Source organism: Anser brachyrhynchus (assembly GCF_964034855.1).
Source record: "Anser brachyrhynchus genome assembly, chromosome: 2".
NCBI classification, from domain to species: domain Eukaryota; kingdom Metazoa; phylum Chordata; class Aves; order Anseriformes; family Anatidae; genus Anser; species Anser brachyrhynchus.
The window spans coordinates 18,852,304-18,873,194 of NC_137695.1; the positions used below are offsets into that span (position 1 = coordinate 18,852,304).

General features: G+C 39.8%; 1 protein-coding gene and 1 long non-coding RNA gene across 2 annotated transcripts in view; one reads left to right on the top strand and one right to left on the bottom strand.

Annotated features, from left to right (window-relative positions):
- Nucleotides 1–13,691, top strand: part of PRTFDC1 (phosphoribosyl transferase domain containing 1) — a 45,420-nt gene extending 31,729 nt beyond the window's left edge. Inside the window, exons 5-9 of the mRNA XM_080583368.1 lie at nt 7,876–7,893; nt 9,335–9,417; nt 9,829–9,875; nt 11,874–11,950; nt 12,590–13,691. Of these exons, the coding sequence (XP_080439494.1) occupies nt 7,876–7,893; nt 9,335–9,417; nt 9,829–9,875; nt 11,874–11,950; nt 12,590–12,637 (273 nt within the window). The 3' untranslated portion in view covers nt 12,638–13,691. The remainder of the gene's footprint in view (nt 1–7,875; nt 7,894–9,334; nt 9,418–9,828; nt 9,876–11,873; nt 11,951–12,589) is intronic.
- On the bottom strand, nt 13,527–19,682 carry LOC308191184. The gene is made up of 2 exons (XR_013947777.1): nt 19,586–19,682; nt 13,527–16,475 (listed from the first exon to the last, which is right to left on the bottom strand). It is a non-coding gene; the product is annotated as an uncharacterized lncRNA (long non-coding RNA).
- Between the last annotated feature and the right edge of the window lie 1,209 nt (nt 19,683–20,891).

Consider the following 20,891-nt stretch of genomic DNA (forward strand, 5'->3'; position numbering starts at 1 on the left):
CCTACAAGATCCTGCAGCAAAGAGTTTCATGTTTGAGATGCATGTGAAAAAGTTCTTTATCTTTCTTTTAACCTTGCTACCTGATTACCTTCTGTGAGCTTTACAAGACTTAGGTAAATCTCTCCTTTTGAACTACTACCTTAAGAATTCTGCAAATCTTGCCGTAGTAGGGTTCTTTTCTTTCTTTCTTCTTTTTTTTTTTTTTTTTTTTTGTTTCCCTGCAGTACACTTATTTGGCCTGATCACAAAGCTTTGTTTAGAGATACCCGGATGTTAAGATCCAAAAGCACCATTACATTTTTGTCTGAACTTCTGGGTAATTCAAACTGAAGGGTCCCACCCACCAATTTCTTTAATGGGGCCACAGTTTCTCTTTTGAGCTACCAATTATTTTGAAGTCACAGAATCGCAGAATGGTTGAGGTTGGAAGGGCCCTCTGGAGACCATCTGACAAAGCAACGCATTGGGAGCCTGTTGTAAAGTGCTGGCATACTGTAGGATGTAAATGAGGCAGGTTTGAAGGTAGAATTAACAACTGGGAATTAATATTAGGCCAGTGGATATACTTGGAAGAAACAGAATTTCAAGCGTGCAGATCGTTCTGTTCGTATGAACAGAACTGGCAGACTTCAAGCCAAGACTGGGAGTAATTCTTAATTTTAACCTAATGGGGTAATCAGTTAGACAGTCAGTTCGGGAGAAAATGGTGATTGCCCTACATGATCACCTGCCCTATGACCAAAGAGGCAGATAAAAATGTTAAGAATTTCTCTGAGCTAAAATAAGAGAGCAAATTAACAGCTGTGGAACACTGATAAATGAGTTGGAGGTCAGCTGCCGTGGAAGATGATAACGTGCCATAAACCCAGTATTTTATCGAGTCCACAATTTCTAGTGCATACAGCAGTTCTGAATTTTTGTTCCCAGGCTCAGCTGTTGAAGGTATTTTGTGGTCTCTTTGAGGTTGTGGGCTGAGAGGTCAAAGTTCTTTTGTGAAAAATGTTCTCCCACTGGGAACAGGGCTGTTAATTAAATAAAAGCTATTACTTCCTGCTACAAACCATATTTCACTGTAAGGTGTTTTTCCCAGGTTTCAAATCATTTTGCTTTTCTCAGTTTTAAGTTACTTCTATTTTTTAATAGTTTTTTTTTCCAAATGTGTGTGCATGTTGTTCTATTGATTTTATATGGAGACATTTAAGGAGAATATATTTTTTTGGGGTACCTACCTGAGTTTCTTGCTATACATGCAAGGACCGTGTTTGTCCTGTTAGCTGTAGTATTGCATTAAGTATTGTTGTTTATTTGGTTATTTAAGTAGAGTATCAGCTTTCCAGGAAAAGCTCCTCCTTTTTAAATTTACAACTTGGCATTTTGCTTTGTTAAAATTTTGTATTTTATGTGAATATAAAGACAAGCTTTCCCTCAAACGCTTATTCACTACCTGTTTCAAAGCATAGGATTTTTTTTCTTTGAAATTAAGCTTCTAAATAGAACATGAAGTCAAAATCTAGAAAACAAACAAAAAAAAGTTATTCTTTTCCAAGAAGGTGAAAACTAGTTTCCATAGTACTTACTACTGTCAGGCAGGAGGTATACATGATCGCATTACTCTGCTTGGTCTTGTTAGCTGACATTGTTCCCTTTGTTATTGACCTGTGGGAAGGTAAACAATAGGAATGTATTGACTCAGGGCTGGAGTATTTTTCAGCTTATCACAAGTCTGGATTTTTCTTACGTGTGTTGTAATATCAAGCTACTTTCTCGCTGTGCATTAGCTCATGTGGCTTTGAAAGGCAGTAGACCAGAGAAGACTGCTGCTCAGTTCTTTCAGGTTTCCCTATTAATTTTAAAATTCACAAATGCATTGGAACTTGTTATAAAAGTGAATGTGTCTTTTTAACATGAGAGACAGATTCCCATTGAAAGCAGGAAGTAGAAATGATTGCTACTTCATTTTACATCTAATATTGTCAAAAACATCCTGCTTTTTCCAGATGTCCATGCTGCAATGAATCATTTCTACTACTGCCTAAAAAACAGATATGAAAGCAAATTTTATCTTTGTGTAGATCCAGTTCACACTGCAAATATTATTCCTACTCAGTGCAAATATCCATATGTAGAATCAGAAGTTGTGTGCACCCTGGTCACTCAAAACTGGAGAAATTTAAGCTTCTCAGAAACCCTCTCCCTCCTGCATTCAAAAAACGCAGAGTATTTATTGCACCAGCCTAATACCTGGTAGGAAAAGCTATAAAGACGGCACGAATCACAGTCATCCGTATCTATCATCTCCATACCATTCCTCTGAGCCATCAGCAATGAAAACTACTGATTCTTTTGTAATGACTGAGTAGAAGGGTTTTTCCATGTCTTTGAGAGTTGAGCCACTGTCCCTTCTTTATTTATGCTATGAGAAGTATTTCAAGGACATATTTTGAAAAATGACTGTTCTCTGTGTGTCTGACTGTCAGATATATTAGAACTGCTGTTAGATTTCTGGACATACTTCACAGTTCGTATTGGTGAAGATGGCTCTACTCAGAAATTAAGCCATCTTCAGTCTAGTCAACGTGTCACTAAATATTCCCGCTTCCTGTTCTCCAAGCTCCAAAAATAGATAGAAAATATCAAATGCATGCCAGAAGGCCAGATTACTTTTCTTTTCATGTGGTTTCCTCCTCTGCAATCACCACAGCTGTATCTGAAAGGACAAAACAGCTTTGATCTATGTGGAACAAGAGTCTCAAACATTTACATATACTTGGAAAAAGACCTTTTCTTCAGAGTCCTTTAGCATCACATCGTTTGTTCCAGCTGTCAGTCGCTGTAGTGGCTCCTCGAGCTGATGAGTTTTACCAGTCTCCTGCCCACCAACTCATGGGTGGATTTCATGGTGAAGCTGCACAGGACCTGCTCACACCTGTGACCTTTCCCAAAGGATGCTGGATGCAGCCCACTGTGCATTTAGGGTGATGGTGACATTACTGATAGTATAGCAATTTGTCACATCCATTGCATTCTTATCTTCTCCTATCCATCTGCTCAAGGATAAGCTAATCCATTTCAACCAGTTGTGGTTGCACATCGCCATTACCTGCTCTTGAATACACTGTGTGTCAAAACCTTCCTTTGCGGATTGTTTTCCTGCTACTCTGCAATGCCATCCCCTTCCTGGAGCCCCTCTAGCAGGAGCCTGCTTCAGCGGGAGAAAGGCAGAGGACAGGCAGCAATACAGCCAGTTTCCCAGCACATCCCCTAGTTTTCAAGGAACTGGTTTCTGGTACCAGAGGCTGGCAAACCATTTTGAATGCCCTCAGTCACAAGCACAAGTTAAGTATGGTATCAGTCACAGTAACCCTGCTGCCTAATCAAAATGGGGAGTAATGCATCATTCTCCATCAGGATGCCTGCTTGTTTATATACACAAACTGTTTTCATATCTCAGTATTTTATAGTGGCTTTTCCACTACAAAGTCTTTACATACAGGGTGTCTCCATAGCATAGAAAATTCTCATTAACATTTTGGCAATAATGAGAATGTGCATAATACAAACCAGACTATCTGTGTTTCCTAAGCCAGACAGCCACCTGATTAAAGGGACTTTCAAAGAACCAAATCTCCCAGTGCACATTATTTACAGCTCTTGGACTTACTGAATATGAGTAGGAAGTGGTAAGGATAACAGAGCACTGGGCAGAGAATTTCAGGGTCCACCAACATCATTCCTTCTCGAGATAATTAATCAATATGAGATCTTACCCTTCAGCTGAAGTTTTGTGGAGGTGACTATCACTCTTGTGGCCAGACAAGTCCTTCAGGGATGTCTGATTCCACGTTCATCTTCTTTGCTTCATGTGAGTCATTTGTGATAAGGAAGTGTAGACTAGATGAAATTTGTATTAGATGGATGTACAACTGGTTGGAAAGCTGTTCTCAAGAAACTGTTAATTATGCTTCATTGTCAGACTGGATGAATTAAAGCACATTCTCCAGGGACTATATAATATTTAATTCATGATTTAGAAGACTGGATTAGCATTTCATGCTAATGATACTACCTGGAAAAATACTACTAGGTAGGATTATGATCTTAAGAAGTTATTTTAAGAATTTGACTCAAAGAATGACATGTAACGACAATAAAGATGAATACTAACTTCTGTGTTTTTATAGAAGTCATCTTTTGCGTAAGTGCTAGGGGGAAGGACTGACTAAGCAACAGTTCCGGGCTGGAGATGATAGGTAGTTCCCAAGTTGAGCGTGAGGCAGCAGCATACCTTTACTGAAGATGTAACCACTGTATTGGAATTTGTAGAAAGGAAGATTATTTGTAAGGCATACAAAGTGGCTCTTTTATTCTTCTCAAGGCTTGAAAAGGCTTCTCTCTGGTTTGGGGCACCACAATTGGAGAAGGATTCTGACCAGCTGGACAGGTTCAAGAGGAGAAAAAAAAAGAATATTCAGGGATCTGGAAAATTTAACTTGTGAGAAAATGTTTAATAAATAGGGACAGTTTAAAATGGAGAAGAGGAAACAAGAAATATATCTGTCTTCAAGCATGGAAGAAAGAAAATTTAATTTCTGTGTCCACAGCAAAACATATTCAGGTCAAATAACAACAGACGTTTTCTAACTGTATTTTTGCTCTTAGATAATGAGGCACTGAGGCCCATTACCTGAGGAAGTTCTGAAGTCCTCACCATGTTCAAGAACAGGTAAAGCAGATATCTGTGAGCAGTAGGTTAAGTTGATTCTTTGGGCCAAGGCTATCAAAAATCTTCTTGATGACCTTTCAAGGTATCCTCAGCCCTGCTTTCTATTAACGTCTGCTTTTTTTTTTTTTTTTTTTCCCCTCAGGAGTTAATTAGTAAGGTCTGTTCCTCCCTATTGGTTTAATCCCATTTCCATGGTTAGGGAGGCTGCTGTCCCCTCATTCTTTTATTTATTTATTTATTTATTTATTTATTTATTTATTTCTGCTTGCAAGTAAGCAAGAGAATCTATCTTGCTGCTCATGATAGGATAGCTGAAGCAGCTACAGTTACAAAAAACATCCCAGGACTATGCTTTTCTCTGAAATCTGTCAGGGCCCAGAGTGCACTTAATAAACCGTAATGGTCCTGACCAGCCTCACTGAGGGCTCCTTCCCACACCTGTGGACACAGGAGCTCCAGTTCAGCTCAGCCCCAGGCTTTCAGTCCGTGCCTGACCCGCGCTGTGTGAGTACTGATGTTCAGGGCAGCTCCAGCCACGCCTGTGCCTCTTTATGGACCCCGCTGACCCGGACTGACTCACAGACCGGCTTCCCAGCTTAACCTTGGACCTTGGACTGCAGACCGGTCTGGTATCAGCGGGCTGTGTTTAACCCTGGTTACTCTCACTGGACCTGATCCCAACCCGTGGATTGACAGCCCAGCTTGCCCTCGGACCTGCCTCTTCACCATGACATGCCTGATGATCTACACTCTTTGTTGGATCTGGGCTCGGGGCTGGGTCCTGGCTGGTGGGGCCCCTGCCTTGCCAGCTACCCTTCAGCTGGGGAGCAACCTGCAGCACCTGACAGGGACCGCAAATGCAGGATGCTGCATCCTCTGCCGTGCCCGTTTCGGCGTGTCTCGTCTCACGCCATACCTGCTGGATGGATCTTGTCACCAGATCTGTGCTTTTCCTCTGGGAGGGAAGTTCTTGTCAGCGGCATGAGGAGCAGCAGGAGGTGCACCAAACTGGCAGAGTGAGTCAGGATGCCAGGCTGTGTTGTCAGGTCAGCCTCTCCCACCAGATGCCAGCTGCAGTCATCCTGGTCTGTTTGCTGGTACTGAAGGAGCTCGTTTCCAGCTTTAGTTCTGGTGAGGCTCTTTCCTACACCTCTCTGCATACCTGTCCACTCTTCTGCTCTCTGTGTGTCACACATACATAGATACAAATATGACAGTTGCATGTATGGGAGATGGTTAAACCGTTACTCCTGCACATCATCTTCAGGTGTCCAATGACTGAGCCAAGTGATCTGCTTATGCCTCAGACCCAGATGTCCTGGACTAGGCCTTGGAAAAGGTTTTTTTCCTGATTATGAATTCATCCAGGAAACCAGATGAGAGCCATACTCTTTCAGATCCACGTGGCTTCCTTTAGGAAGGAAGGCTTCCTGTAAGCCTGCCGTAAGCTTCTCCTGAGCATGGATTTGGTCTCTTCATTTTATCTAGGGGATTGACTTATTTCCATTCTTTCTCGAAGGAAGAAGTTTCTAGAGGCAGGACATCTTTGGGCTTTCGTTGTTAGGAGGCCTTTGACTTTTTAGCTCCGCAGGTTTAGGTCTTTCAGATCCAGAGTTGTTTTTGTCAGCTTCTGGGAGGTTGAAAGTCAGGAGTGCCGAGCAGGATAACCACCAGCGAAACCTGTTATGAAAACACCAAAAAGGAGCCACCCTCCGGGATTAACACACATTCCATCAGAGCTCAGTCTAAGTTAGTGGCTTTCTTGAGCGATAGCTCCATTGCTGACATCGGCTGAACTGCTGCGGGGAGCTCCCTCCACAACTTGACCAAGTGTTTTGCCATTTCAGAAGCATCCAGGGATTATATGGTGCGTGGTAACATAGTCTGCATATCTATGGTTGCGTGCATGAAGCATGCCACGTCTCCCTACCAAGTACTGTGATTGTTAGGAGGGACTGCAATCTGAATACGTGTGTGTGTATGTATATATATACATACCGATGTATATATGTGTGGTGTGTATTAATCAGTTCTATTTTGCAGATTAACAAAAAAAAATTGCTACCAGTTAACGAAACTGTCAAAGCCGTGCTGTCTATAAGCACACTCCCGTCACACACTCCTTCTCCATGGTGTTTGAGTCTTTCTTGGAACTCTCAGCTTTAGGATTGTGTGGCTGAAAAGAAAGTTAGACAGCCTCCTTGTGTACGTAGCAAAGTCAGCAGGCTTGACAGAAAGGAAGTGGAGTGTCAGCTAGTCTGGTGAATGCTGCATGGATATGAAACTATCTGCGTAATGTGCACATATGTGTAAGATACATACATAGATATATGTGAAAAAAACTTTCCTTTTGCTATCGTACATTCTACCTCGGAAAGTAATCTTAATGCCAAGACCATACGAGAGCGCTATCGCTTTGAACATGCATATGATAATGTGTAATAAATAGATACTTATTTCTTATTATTGCTTTTAATAGAAGAACAGAAGTCACCTTAGATACTGTGACTCCTTGAGCAGTTATGAGCCATTTCAGCAAAAAGATCAGCCTGTGTGATCATGCTGTTATAAGGCTGGCATCACTGCTTTTGGTTGGACTGCTCCCCTCCTCTTCCAGTGACACTGCTGGTTTCAGCAGCAGTATTTGAAGAGAAAGGGGTGCTGCGCGGTCTGAGAATGGGTGGTACAGCTCACCATGTAATCCTTTACTGTGAGGTTTTGGGAGTGGGGAGAGGAAGAACATTTATTTCAGGGTGAAAATATTATTGCTGTATCTTCATATTAATGTTGGGAAATAGTATTTTAGTAAACTATTGGGTACACTGTAGTACACTGCTGGACACACCAGCGTGAAGTGCAGTTCATCCCGTTTGGATTTCCTACATCTAGCTGTATTTTCCCAAGCTACATCCATTCTTGCACAAGGCAGATAATCTAGACAGAGATGAATAAAGTCATAGGCCCTGACTGCCAGCTCTTTGTGGCTGGCTCTTATCCAGGGCACAGAAGTGAAACAGGAAGGCTCTTTGTGTTGTGCCCTGTTGTACATATGCACACGGACCTATCTTCATTTCACTTTTTCAAACATTTGTTTCTTTTAGTTTGTGAATATTGTGTAACAGCTTTTTCTTTCTTCTTCTTTTTTCTTGCAGAATGTTTTAATTGTAGAGGTAAGTTGGGTGTTTCTATCATATTGTACTCGGAGAAAGTCACATAGTAAAGTCTGGGTTGTGTACTCGATGTCTAAAACACAACTGTGTTTAGACTTCTTTGGCTGGGAGGTGGTGAAGAGGAAGAAGAGTTGATTTGCTTAATAACATCTCAGTCTTTTTGCAATTGCACGAGGGATCAAACTACACTGCAGGCACTCTAATTTGTACTCTCCTTGTGATACCCAGCAGTCACTTTCTGCGTCACTTGGTGTGGTATTTTTATGGCTTCGTGAGCTCCTGTTCTGCAAGTCGTTCTGTTCCTTGGAGGACAGTGAATCAACAGCAATGATGCCATAAACTTCCCCATAGCGTGACTGTGAAATGGTAGCGTAGCCCTACACATGCTTTACAACTTCAGGGTTGTTCACATGCTGGATGAGAACGTCAGTCATTCTCTCAAGTCCCCATGACTCCTGCTCATTAGCACTGCACCCTGGAGCGTCCCCTGGGGAGGTCCATCACAGAGATGTTGCTGATGTAAATCAACGATGTTCAGTTGTAGAGAAAAAGAATGTGTGTCACCTCACTGGTGCTGCAAAATCTTTCTTAATAAATAATGTAGGTGATTCTGTTTTAAAATGTCAGGAAAGCAACCGGGATGTTTAGAGAGCGTGTCAGGACCTGGCTGGCATTTCAGGCCCAGTCTGCTTGTGTGAGAAGTAGGCTGGGTGGCATGATGAAGGAAATGCACAGCTGCTGGAATGTCTTTTCATAGCAAAGGAGGGGAAAAAAAGTCATCAGGCATAGAAATGACTGTGACCTGAATAACTGGTGGGAGCTCCATATTCATTAATGATAACTGCTGTAACAGAAATGAAAAATGTCTGCAGCAAATTCTGTTAAAGCTCGTAGGTAGCTGAGGAGCAGAGGCAAGGTTTTGCTAATGAAATATACACAGCCATAGAGTTCAGGATCAACAGCTGCTCTCCAGTGGTGTTCAGTTGTGTAGCCAGGTATGTACAAGAGATCTCCAAATGAGATCTGGAGAATACTCACTTGTGCTGGTCTAAGAAACAATAAATAGGGCAGATTTAGCCCTGAGATGGAGAGGTGTTCACATACCGTAGGCTTGAGGATAAAATATGAAAAGTCTGATCCCTGCATACTTGCACTTCCCAATAAATTTTTCTACAATCCCTTGCAGTATCCCAAGTACTAGAAACAGCTCTTTTCAAGAGGAAGTGGACAGTCCTTTATGTCTTTATTTTATGAGTACAAGGTGCTTGCTTCAAAGAGTGTGAGCTCAATTACACCCCTTTTTGGATGTGGCTCACAATGTACTAGGAGAAATACATAATTTCCACAAAATAAGAATATGGAATTTCCCAGTCATTGTTCAAATTTCCTTGTTTCAGCTTTCCTTTGTTTTTAACTTGTTGTGTTTTTAATGTTTTGTAAGGATATTGTTGGAACTGGAAGGACTATGAAGGTTCTGCTTAATAATATAGAAAAATACAAACCAAAAATGATTAAAGTTGCGAGGTGAGTAAAACGATCACAAAACTTAGTAATTAATTGGTCTGGCCCAACGTATTTCCCAGCGGAGATTCCCATTCCAAGATCCTGTTTTAATTCTGTGCTGCAGCATCGCATGGGGAGCTCCGCAGAGAAGCTGCCTGAGTCACTAAGAAGAGGGTGGAGGAAAGGAGAGGAAATGCTTTTGTATTGTTCTGCAGTGGCAATGACCCCTTCAGCCATTTCAAGACTGGCACTGATAGATTTTGAAGGGAAACACACCCAGTTTCTTCCCTGCCATTAGGATACTGTCGAAGGAGAAGCAGAAAAAGAACAGTGATTCATATGGCTCAGAAGCTTTTTGACAAAGGGGCTAGGTTTTTACACATGTTATTCAGATGAATATCTGGATTTTTTTTATTTTGTTCTTAATTGCAGTTTGTTGGTGAAAAGAACATCTCGGCCTGATGGGTACAGACCAGACTGTAAGTGTTGTTGTGAAAATCTTTACATCACTGTACAAGAAGTTACCATTATTCTGTCACTTGCCCTTCATATCATTCTGCAGCCTCCTAGAAGCGTTGTAAAATAGCAGTTGTCAGGGGGAGATGGGATGCAATGGAAGGATTCCTATGATTGTGATTTAAGCCTAGCCTCCTTAATAGTCTGATGTTTTCTGAAGAGCAGTAACTATCAGGAAGTTACGGAAGGGTTAAATGTTGCCTATGAAAGGTGGGTGCTCTATCTTCTGTCTCTGCCAAAATACATGAAAGAGAAAGTCCCTTTCTTCCTTTTCCTTCCTCACTACATCTCTTTAGAGGAGCTGCAGGACTCCATCTGAACACAAATGCTTTTTCATGGTGAACTAATTATTCACTTATATTTTTATAATAGAATAATGTAATTTTAAAAATTATTTTTAAGAAGCATTATCATTTAAAGGGTAAACAATAATATAATCAAATCCCTCCCCGCCAAAACCAAAAGATAAAATGGGCTTTTCAAGCTTTCTCCTGCTGCTCTATTTGTATCATACCAACACCACTTCTCTCTGAAATACTGGTACTTGTACTGGGCTTAGATGAAGCCATAAATGGGGCTATACCAAGCTATTGTCATTTTAGATTCATCAGAATAAATGATGTAATAACAGGCATGTGACTAAATACTGGAAAAATAGATTCACCTAGAAGAGATCGAGCAGTATTTGCTGCCGAAGAAGGCTCTGGTCACAGCTGAGCTGGGGAGGAGGGTAGAAGGAGAGTAGGCAGGTGGGTACCAGGAGGTAGCATCAAGGGTCTAGATCTGGGATGTGGGAGAGAGGGGAAACTTCATGAAGCAGAAGTTAATCAAGGTTGGGCATGGCCCTGCAGTTTAAGCCCAATAATCTGAATTGTGACACAAACATTTGGTTGTGCAATTTTTATACAGCATTTTTTTTTACATTTAGAATTTAATCCAGTAAATTAAAGTATCCATTTTACTGGATTCATTAAACATATAAAAAAAATACAATAAAATGACTCCATGAAGGACAGCTTAATATTTTTATGTAATATTTTGTAAAATGAAACAGATTTTAACCACTTGCTTGTTTATTTGTGATGCATTTTATAAAATAGCAGAGGTTACCCTTTAAATCTCTAACAGAGCTATGTCATTTCCTCACCTGCCCAAATCTGTGATTCAAAGCGTCTGTTACCCATAATTTTTAACAAGCAAATAAAAATCCTCTCTTGAGTAGTTGTAAATTTTTAATGCTGTAAAAAACCTTATGCAAAAATTTTGGTTTTGGTTGTGTTTTTCTCTAGTTACATAATGAACAACTTGGAAAGAGTCTAACTCATTTTATATAGTGCTGATACTGCACAAAACTTCACACTCATAAAGATACATGGCTATGATTAGCTTGAAGTGTGTGAGTTGTATGATTCAGCTACGCTGCATGCATTTACTTTGTTAAGCGTGTGCATGAGTCTTCATGAGATCGGGGCTTTAATTTAAGAAGCATTTGACACGTTTTAGTAGGATAATACGCATAATAGCTTTGCCTACTCTCAGAAGAAAATAGATAAACCTCTTCATAACTTTGTAAGTAACTTCTGAATTAAGATTATACCTTTTTTCATCCTCAGTGGACAGTTGTCATCACATGCATACACGAATGGAGCTGCCCAACCTAGGCAGAACTTTTCTGCTCTGATTTTGGCTTCCTTCCATAACGTGTCTGTTGTGCCACTGATAATTGTAAACAAGTCTCCTACTCTCCCCTGACTGTTCACATGCCTGTCACAAATAGTCTGTGAGCTGGAACTGTGGATTCTGCTACTTGCTGACTCTGGTTTCTAAGCCAGAAGTAACATAACCTGAACTAGCTACACATATATGCCGTTTTCTGGTCAGAGGACCAACAGGTTAATTTAAGGGCTATGCAGTAACCACCTGTCTTGTATTTATGGTATTTGTTATTTGTCCCAATACAGATTATGGATTTGAAATTCCAGATTTATTTGTGGTTGGTTATGCCTTAGACTACAACGAGCACTTCAGAGATCTGAACGTAAGTTTATTTAAGAAAAAACAGAAATCTCTATTTTACTTTTTTGGGGCGTCTTAAAGGCCTTGTTATTTGCCTTATCCTTGGGTCTTATGCCATGGTTGGGATCCTTCTAGTGAGTGTAGAACTCCTTGTAAAACCTTAGATAATCCAGAGGAGTCACTGCTTAGCACTGTGGGTGGTTCATTCCCATCTCTCACCCACTAAGAGCAGAAGTTGTCACTTCTGTCATGCTTCCATCTTCTGTGAGCCTGGGACTTCACGGTTCCACAACTCCCAGTAAATGCAGTGACAGCAGAAAAAGTGAAATACAGCTACGGTTCAGACAACTGGGGCATTTTACTGCTATGTTGCCTGCCCCTTTTCTCAGTGAGATGATGACGGAAAAAAGGTGCAAGCATTCCCAGCCTTGCCATTGCTTCCTGTGATCTTCCCAGGGGTGGAGCTGAAAGCAGGGAATTGCAAGTGGAAGAACTCACTGCAGCTAGAAAGTGAAATCAGAATTCAATTTCAGGTCTCTGGAGAGGGAGGAGTAATGGCAAGGTTACCGGATTGGACAAGCAAAATTATTTCTGAGCAATTCATTAATAACTAATGGTGTAATCAACTATGCTGTTGCAATCAGTGTGGTATTTTTTTCAGCACATATGTGTAATCAACGATCACGGCAAAGCAAAATACAGAGTCTGAAGCAGTAACATCCTCACCTGAAGATCTGTAAGCTCAGTGAAGCCGAAATTTGACTGCGCTCTTTCAAGCATCTCCCAGAAGAGCAGTTCAACCGACTTGTGTTTCTGTCAACTCAGTGTAATAAGGGGTTTACTCTAGAGATACCGATTAACATAGACAGAAATGGGAGCTTCTACAATGTGAAGTAGAGGGCTTTTAAAGTTATTACACTTTTTAAGTACTGAAATTGCAGTATAAGATGCCTTTTGACTAATAATTTGTCTGCCTCAACTCTCATTGTGAATGCGTTTTCTTCATTCAGCCCATCATGCTACCCGTTGCAGTTAAGGTACTTCACATTATGTGTTCTTATGCGTCACGTAAGATTTTTCAGAAGTGCCATTTTGTGTTAGGTTTATGTGTTAGGCAGAATTTTAGGAACTTCAGCATCCCTTTAGTCTTGGTCACATACTCTGCTGCCAAACTGAAAACATGATTTTTATTTAATTGCACAATTCAGAAGTTTCAGCTGAAGCTGGCTGCATGCTGTATGACTTCTGGCAGTCCATTATTGCCCCTTCCAAACAGAAGTTTCAACTCTCAGAATGCACTGAACTGGAGTATTGGTGCACAATGGGCCTTTGCAAGACACAGTTGATCTGAACTTGGAAGATATCTTGCTTCTGGTATGTGATGTGGGCATGGATCTAATCGGCTGTGTTTAACGTGTTGAATTTTAATCAAGAGGAAACAATGCTAGGAAGGCTTCAATTTCTGAGCAGTGCCCTTTGACTTCTGCAGGACACGAGCAGGTCCACAGACTAACATAGTGTTCTGAGTATATTATTTTAATTAAACCTCATTAAGCACAAAAGCTTCATGTTAAACAATTACTCAGTTATTGTTTGATTTTCATAGCCTGAGTTGAAACTTTCTGTAGCCATTTGTCTTCTTTAGGAATATAGAACTGACAACACTGAAGACTAGTATGAAACAAAGGGGAAAAAAAAAAAGTATAGGAAAATCCAGAAAACAAGTTAACCTGTGGATGCTGTAGACTAGAGATCCCTTCTTTCACGCTGTATTGAGTTTGAAGAGTTTAGTTCTGTACCGTATGCAACTGTCCTCAATGACTTCCTGAGAGAAGCAAATGCAAAGTAGCTGTATACCAATAGCTTTGCTCTGAACTGTAAGAGGCATATTGTTATTAGCTTCAGTTTCCTTTAAACTAATAAAAAAAAAATAAGAACACTTGTTACTGTGCACAGTTGTTTATTTTCCCGCTTTAGCATATTTTGCACGTCCCTTAAAAGCGCTTCAAAAGTATGCATTTAACTGGTAATTTAAACATACCTTACGTATGTGTGACTCACAAACTATTTTTATTTGGATAAAATCCATGACGTTAATGACACGAAGTAAGATCACAGATTTATTGTGGTTGCTAATGTTTTAACCCTTTCTTCTTTACTCTTTTAACCTATATTTTTAAAGATTTCTGTTGAAGAGCTTTTCTTCACAGAATAACTTTTCTTCTGTCTTAGAGAAGAAAGCACACCCACACAGCCTCTGGAAAAAGTTTCCTTTATGAGAGTGTTAAAGTTTTTCATAATGTGTCTGTTTTCCCTGGATTTACTATTATTGTCACTTTGGGTAGGCAGACATGCTTAGGCTTAAGCCAGGAGGTCCATGAGGTTATTTCAATTTTTCCTCTCTTAAAAAGGCACAATCCAATTTGCCTTGTACTATGATCAGCCTTCAGCAGCACCCACAAAGGAATCTAACAGGTGAATTATTGTGAAAGTAGTGGGAAAATTTGAAGTGCTACAGATACTCGTAATTCAGACTGTGTCAAAGTTGTTTCATTGGAAGATTCAGATTGTTAAAATCCACATACCTAATAGAAAATAACATAATTATACAAAAGGTAAGGAAAAAAATTGAAGTTAATTTTATTTCCTCCTGACGTCACATTTTTAACATTATGATAAATCACTCTATGGATTTCATTAGCGAATTTATATGTGCAATTGCACTGTGAACAAGAAGTGTTTTTCTCTTCTAATGTCATATTTGAATCTTGTACCTTTATATATCCAAGCATGTCCTGATGTCTCAGTTGCCATTCCACATTATTCTCTGCTTGAAGCACATCCATCTAAAAAATTAATTTTCATTTACTTTAATAATCTGATTCCAAAACATCATTAGTGTTAATGAGGGAACAGGTTAATTATACATGTCTGATTAATGTTGGGTCTATTTTCTTCATTCTTCTCAGCTAGTTTAAAAAAAACATACTTCTTTCCTGTGGTTGTTTAGTAGCAGTGTTGATTCCGTGTGTCGCAAAGTTCTTGAACTAAAAGACCACTAAGCATTTTTTTCAGTCGCAGTTGTACCCTATGACCCACAAAGCGATGGTTTTGTTTTTTTGTTTTTAATCAGTTCAGCAACATTTGTTACTGAAGAAGAGAGAGGATGTTCTATGCAATCTGTCATTTTCTGGACATCATGTTTATGTATTTGGCGGCCATCCATTTTTGTCTCAGTTTTTCTTTGCATGCACTCTAAAGTCAGCATCCTTTCCCTACCCATTGAATACAAATTAATATGGGCAGTAATGTGGTTTCAGGTTACATAAATGTTTAGCAGGCATCAGGTTTTAGATTTCGTTCAATTCATTCATGGTTACATCTGGTCCAATTCCAAAATATCTGAAAGTGATTTTCTGGACAGAAAGCCGAAGTAGGCAGAGTCTTGGTTAACTACAAACCATTTAGGATTTCATGCTACTTAGTGTAGATATGGTCTGACTATCTAGCAGTTTGTGCTTAAAAGAAGGGAATTTAAATAGTTCGAAAGGTCTGTAATTTAAATTTTCAATTCAGTTTGCTGCTGCATACTTGTATTCATAGTTGAACAAAGTAGAAAATAGCATCTGCTTTTTGTTTGCTTACTGTTAATGTTATATTTCCTGAACATCCTATGTTAGTCCTAATGTGTTCTGTAATTAAATTTCCATGTGAAATTCCAACATTTGCTTAAACAAACAAACAAACCAACCAAAGACCTGTATGTGGTATCAGCTGCAAAACAGTTTCAGATCTGGGAAAGTGTCAGATCATCACTGTTCATACACGGTCAAATGCTTAACTTGGAGATGTATTTCTGACATGAGCCATCCTTATTGCTCTGTGGTGAGAATAACATGTATTTCAGTGAAAGTATTGGAATTATCAATTTTAATATTTCTTTAGACTAAAGAAGATAAAGGCCTAATCAACTTCTCTGTATATGTTTGCATTTGTATTTTCTTCGGATAAAATAGCACTGAAATCCTCTATCGTAATCAAACTTGGTACACATGAAGACTGTAATTGACTCTAGCTACTCAGAATACTTTAATTTTCAGTTTCAGTTAAAAATAAGATGACAATCTCAGAAGAAGAAATACAGGGTAGCATAGCAAGAGATAGAGGTTCTCTTTCCCTTTTGTAAAACCATCAATTTAGGAACATCTTTGCCTTCCTTTCCCCTCCCTTCCCTTATTAAATGTTTTCCAGAAACTCTGATTGTCTACATGTAAGAGCTGAAATGAATGCAATATCTAGGCATATTCTGAAAGGTATCTTAATTTATTTTCCTTCTTAGATTGGAGGGAGAAATTTACACATAAAAGTTCATGTAGGAATGTATCACCTCAGATAATTCTTCCAAAAGTTGGCCCTGTCTGTACTCACCAGAGAGAGCAGAAGATAACTGAGGAGGAGCCAGCCTCTGCTGAGGTAATTGCTTATTGCAGTGGTCCCGTTTGAAACCTCGTAGGTGAGAGAAGCACTGTGTCAGGCACTGTACCCATCTGGGAGAGAGAGAGAAGTGGAGGAAAAATAAAAGCTTGCTCCCTCATTTCATACACCTTTCACAATTACTCACTGATGCTTTATACCTTACTCCAGGAAGTCAGCTACATACAGCTATGTCAGTGCCCAAACCAGGAGTGTTTGTACCACTAGGGAAGGGCTGGTGTGTTTGCCATCAGAGAAGTGTGGAACATTGCAACATGTTCCTGAAGCTAGAAAAGCCTGATTGAGAGACACAAATTTGAATGAGGGATTACTGTGAAGCGTTAAAATATTTTTTTGTTAAGAAGAGCAATATTCTGCACTTTTTTTCCCCTCTCATCATTTAATAGATAACCAAAATAGAAGAGAGCGCTAACAAATTAGAGAGGTTCTCATTTATGTTGCTGAAAAGATGGTTGCTCCAGCGAGAAGAGTCATTATGCTTTAAAAAGGGAAGCAGAGAGACTGGTTCCGGGTGAGGCTCTGCAAGCCCCTTGAGGGTTGTTGGCTGCAGTTTGGCTCCTTGTCTGTGCTCCGCCAGGAAGCCTGGGCTGGCACTGCCTTCCTTTCCGTCCATGCCTTCCTTTCTGTCCTTTCTGTATTCACACCTTTCACTGTTACCACTGGTTATTTTGGATCACGGGTTCCAAATCTGCAAAAACTTAGACCCGGTTAAGTACTTTGCTGCCATGCCTTGTTCCTTCTGCTGTTGCACAGAGCAGAGAAGTACTGACAAACTACCAGAGTTTGCAGTGCAGCAATTTATTTGTAATACTGAGAGAGAAAAAGGTTTGGATACCATTCAAAGCTTGACCTTTAGTTTGGTTTCGGGAGTGGCTGAAAGATTTCCCCTTTTTTCCATAGCAGAAAGAGACAAAAATGACTTGTATTATTGTGACCCTGTAGTTTCTTTTAGACCTGCATGATTGAACCTCTGATAATGGTAAGAAAATCTCATTTCAGGATACAAAATTTCATTAAAGTAAATCATTGCTCTATATGTTTCAAAATCCATTGGTCCTACTATTAGTAAAACTTTCTGCATTTGTCAGTGTTGTTAAGTCATAAGGCTTGACAAGGGACAAGTCTATTGCTGGAAGATCAGTGCTATGCTTTTACAGCTATTGAAATTGCACAGAAAAATAATGGAATTTAGCAAATATTTTGGAAGCCATGCCAGAAAACAGTTATCCTCAAGTGTCTTTTCGCAGTTATTTTATTTTCCTAAATTATTAGAAGTATTGATCTTTTTTCCGTGGATTGTTTTTCTGCAGTTTGATCGAGTATGCCCTGTTTTTATGTGGTATTCTCTCCTTTGCCTTGTCTTTTAACCAAACTCTTGCCAGACTCAGTTTTTAATGACACTCACAGACTTTTTTTGTTTTTCAGAAAAAGATAAGCCCTTGTTCTGAGATGCTTAGGGCCAGAGTTTTGAAAGCTCTTACAGCCAAGAGAACTTAAAGTACTTTCACCTGTGTGGGTAGGTGCCTAGCTGCATCCTTCAGTGGTTATGTACCCTTGAAAATGTGTTTGTAGCCTAATCTGGATAGACTGGGAAATGCAATAAGAAAACCGTAGATGAAAATAGGAGCTACGAGAATAAAAAGGAGTGGCAAGTACAATTGTGTCATTCTTTGATTCAGGAGTGAATATCTCTTTGTCTTTCTGAATTATACGAGTGTTGCTTAATTGATTGATTTGTTTGCTTTTTCATGAGAGTTACTGGAGCAATGTTTCTGTGTTTTCTTAGGAAATTTGGAATGAGGTGAGAGTGCTCAAAATTTAAATTGTGGAAATCATAGCTCAGCCTAAACAGTTGCACGGAGAGACAAAAAGCAGACAGCTTTCATGACACCAAAGGCAGACCAGAGACAGAAATATTCAACAGTAGCACGAGGAGCAGAGTCAGAGAGGGTAAAAAATGAAGTGTCATTACAAGCTCTAACTGTAGAACATTGATTGGAAGGAGTCCACTAGTGAGCGTACAGGAAGGATACTGAAATCGGTTAAATATGACCTGCTGAGTGAGTATGGAGATGGAAGGTTTCTGCTGAGAGACTGTTTGGTCCTGGGCCCACTTGTTCCATATGGGAAAGAAAACTGTAATAAACTGAAATTGTTTATCTTCCTCCAAAAGGCATTTTGGAAATAGCGTGGCATCGCCACTGGCATCGCCAAGCCACATTTCGCATGTTTCCAGGGCTGCAGCAGCGTCCTGGCTACCAGTGGCCTGTAGCTGGGGAGGGATCTGCCCATGGCCACGTGGATCTGCACAACCAACATCCCGCTCCATGGTGGTATTTCCAGCTGCGTTATTTGGAAGAGAGCAAGAAACGGTTTATCCAGGTCAGGTCTGGCATGCAGTTGATTCTGTCAGGCCTTCACAGTATCTTGCAGCAGCCTAGCCAAAATATGCATCAAAATATTTTGATATTTCTCCACATGGGTCACAAAGTGGAATCCAAAGCTAGTGAGTGTTTTCCTGATTATGTTCCATTTATTTATAGAAAAAGAGTCAAATACAAGAACACATTTCCTGTGCAAAAGGGAAGAAGGAAGTCAAGGTACGTCATGGCACTGCCTCAGGATGATCCGAATTCTTCGGACGGGCGCAGCCTTACTGGTGTTATTTTCCATTCCTCAAACTGTGTTTACGCTGTCTCAGCTTCAGCCGTCTCTGAGACATTTAAATTGTTTTACACAGAAGGACAACAACATTTTGCGAAGTAAAAATAGGTTGTGAAAATTGTATGTAAAGCTATTCAGGAACAAGAAGCATGTGTTCTGTGTATTTGAATAGGAAAATAACTCCACAGCATGTGGGCCCCATTCCTGCAGACTGACTGTATACAACTGTTCATACGCCCTGAGTTAAGCCCCTGCTAAGTTCAGAGCCACAGTTTTTAGTTAATATAGGTTTATGTATGAAAATAGTATGAAAACACTGTCATTTTCCACATGAATGTTGTTCCAAACAGTCCTCTAGCCTGCCAGTGTAATGGCATCAGCCTAAAGGTAGGAATGCTTGTACTGCTGTTAACTCTGAGAATTTAAATTTTTGGTTTAACATTTAATACATTACCAAATGGGATGGAGATGCAGTCGTGCACCTCTTGGTAAGGCTTACCAAATATTCATCCACCAGCGTCCTCCTGGAGTCATCACTGAAGGCTCCCGTGGCAGAGAGGAGACCACAACTCAACAAGCAATGTCATCTTCAGCATCTCGCTGAGGTCTCCTGGAGTTTTCCCAGCTCAGCACTCAACGTTAAAGCAGATGGGATCACAGTTTAAAACTGTAAAATGTAGGAGTTAGCTTTTCACTGATTAAAAAAAATTAAAATAAATAAATAAATAAAACAAACCAAAAAAAAACAACACCTCTGGGTGTTTGGGTGTTTTATGGGCCAAAAATCCTATTCCTGACTACAAAGACCTTTGCAAGCCTGTGGCTCCAGCCGAAATAATTAGGTGGATGCGAAGGATTTTGAAAATGAGGTAAGTAGATGATTTCCTTGTTTAGGTTTAACGAAAATTACAAGACACTTTAATGCTAGGGCAGCAGGGCCTGGCTAATGCCCTCTCACTGCTGGTGAGAGGAGCTGAGCTGCTGCTTTCACTCCTATAGTCCCTCTAGTCCCAGTACTGTATTTAGCCATAACCTAAATAATAGCTAACAGATGAGGGTCTGCAAAATTATGAACAATTAAATAAGAATTTAGTTGTGGAGTGGGTTTTTTTTTTTTTTTTTTTTTGGGGGGGGGAGCTTACCTCTGTCTTGACATACTTTGAAAAAAATCTTCCACATATTTTCAAATGTCTTCTAATGACTCACTCCAGGAAAGCAAACATTTATAGTTTGTACGGTTTGATCTTTTGTCTATAGGTTTACTGAAGGTGAAAACAAATCCCGGGAAGTTTCCCTCACTATTCTGAGTTAGTTTAAAGCAAAGTCATAATACCAGACTTTCTTTAAAAGTTAGTTTTAAAATATGCAATTACAAATTCATGTTTCCCTGTCTGCATTAATTGCTTTATGAAAGACAAAACGTTCTTATGTATGTATAATATTCCTATAATAATCATTAGGAGAAATGTGGATATAGAAAAACAGCTTAGAATAAAAAAGGGTATTTTTATATCTGTTTTTAATGAAGTCTCAGCTAAAAGGTATTTTTCTATTTCCCATTTTCTCTCTCTCCTTTTTTTTTTTTTTCCAAAGCTCTGCCAGAACTCCTGCATTCAGCTTTTTCAGTCAGTCACAGGGTCCCTGCTTGATTTCCTTCTTCATCTCTACTTTACTGACTTTAGAAACTGCAGCTAAGGGAATGCTCATAATTTGGGTTTTATCTAAGGAGGCTCAGTTCTCCTCCTTCCAAGCAGTGCATTTCAAAGGTAGCATCTGGATTGCTCACCCAAACCAAATTTCTTTTT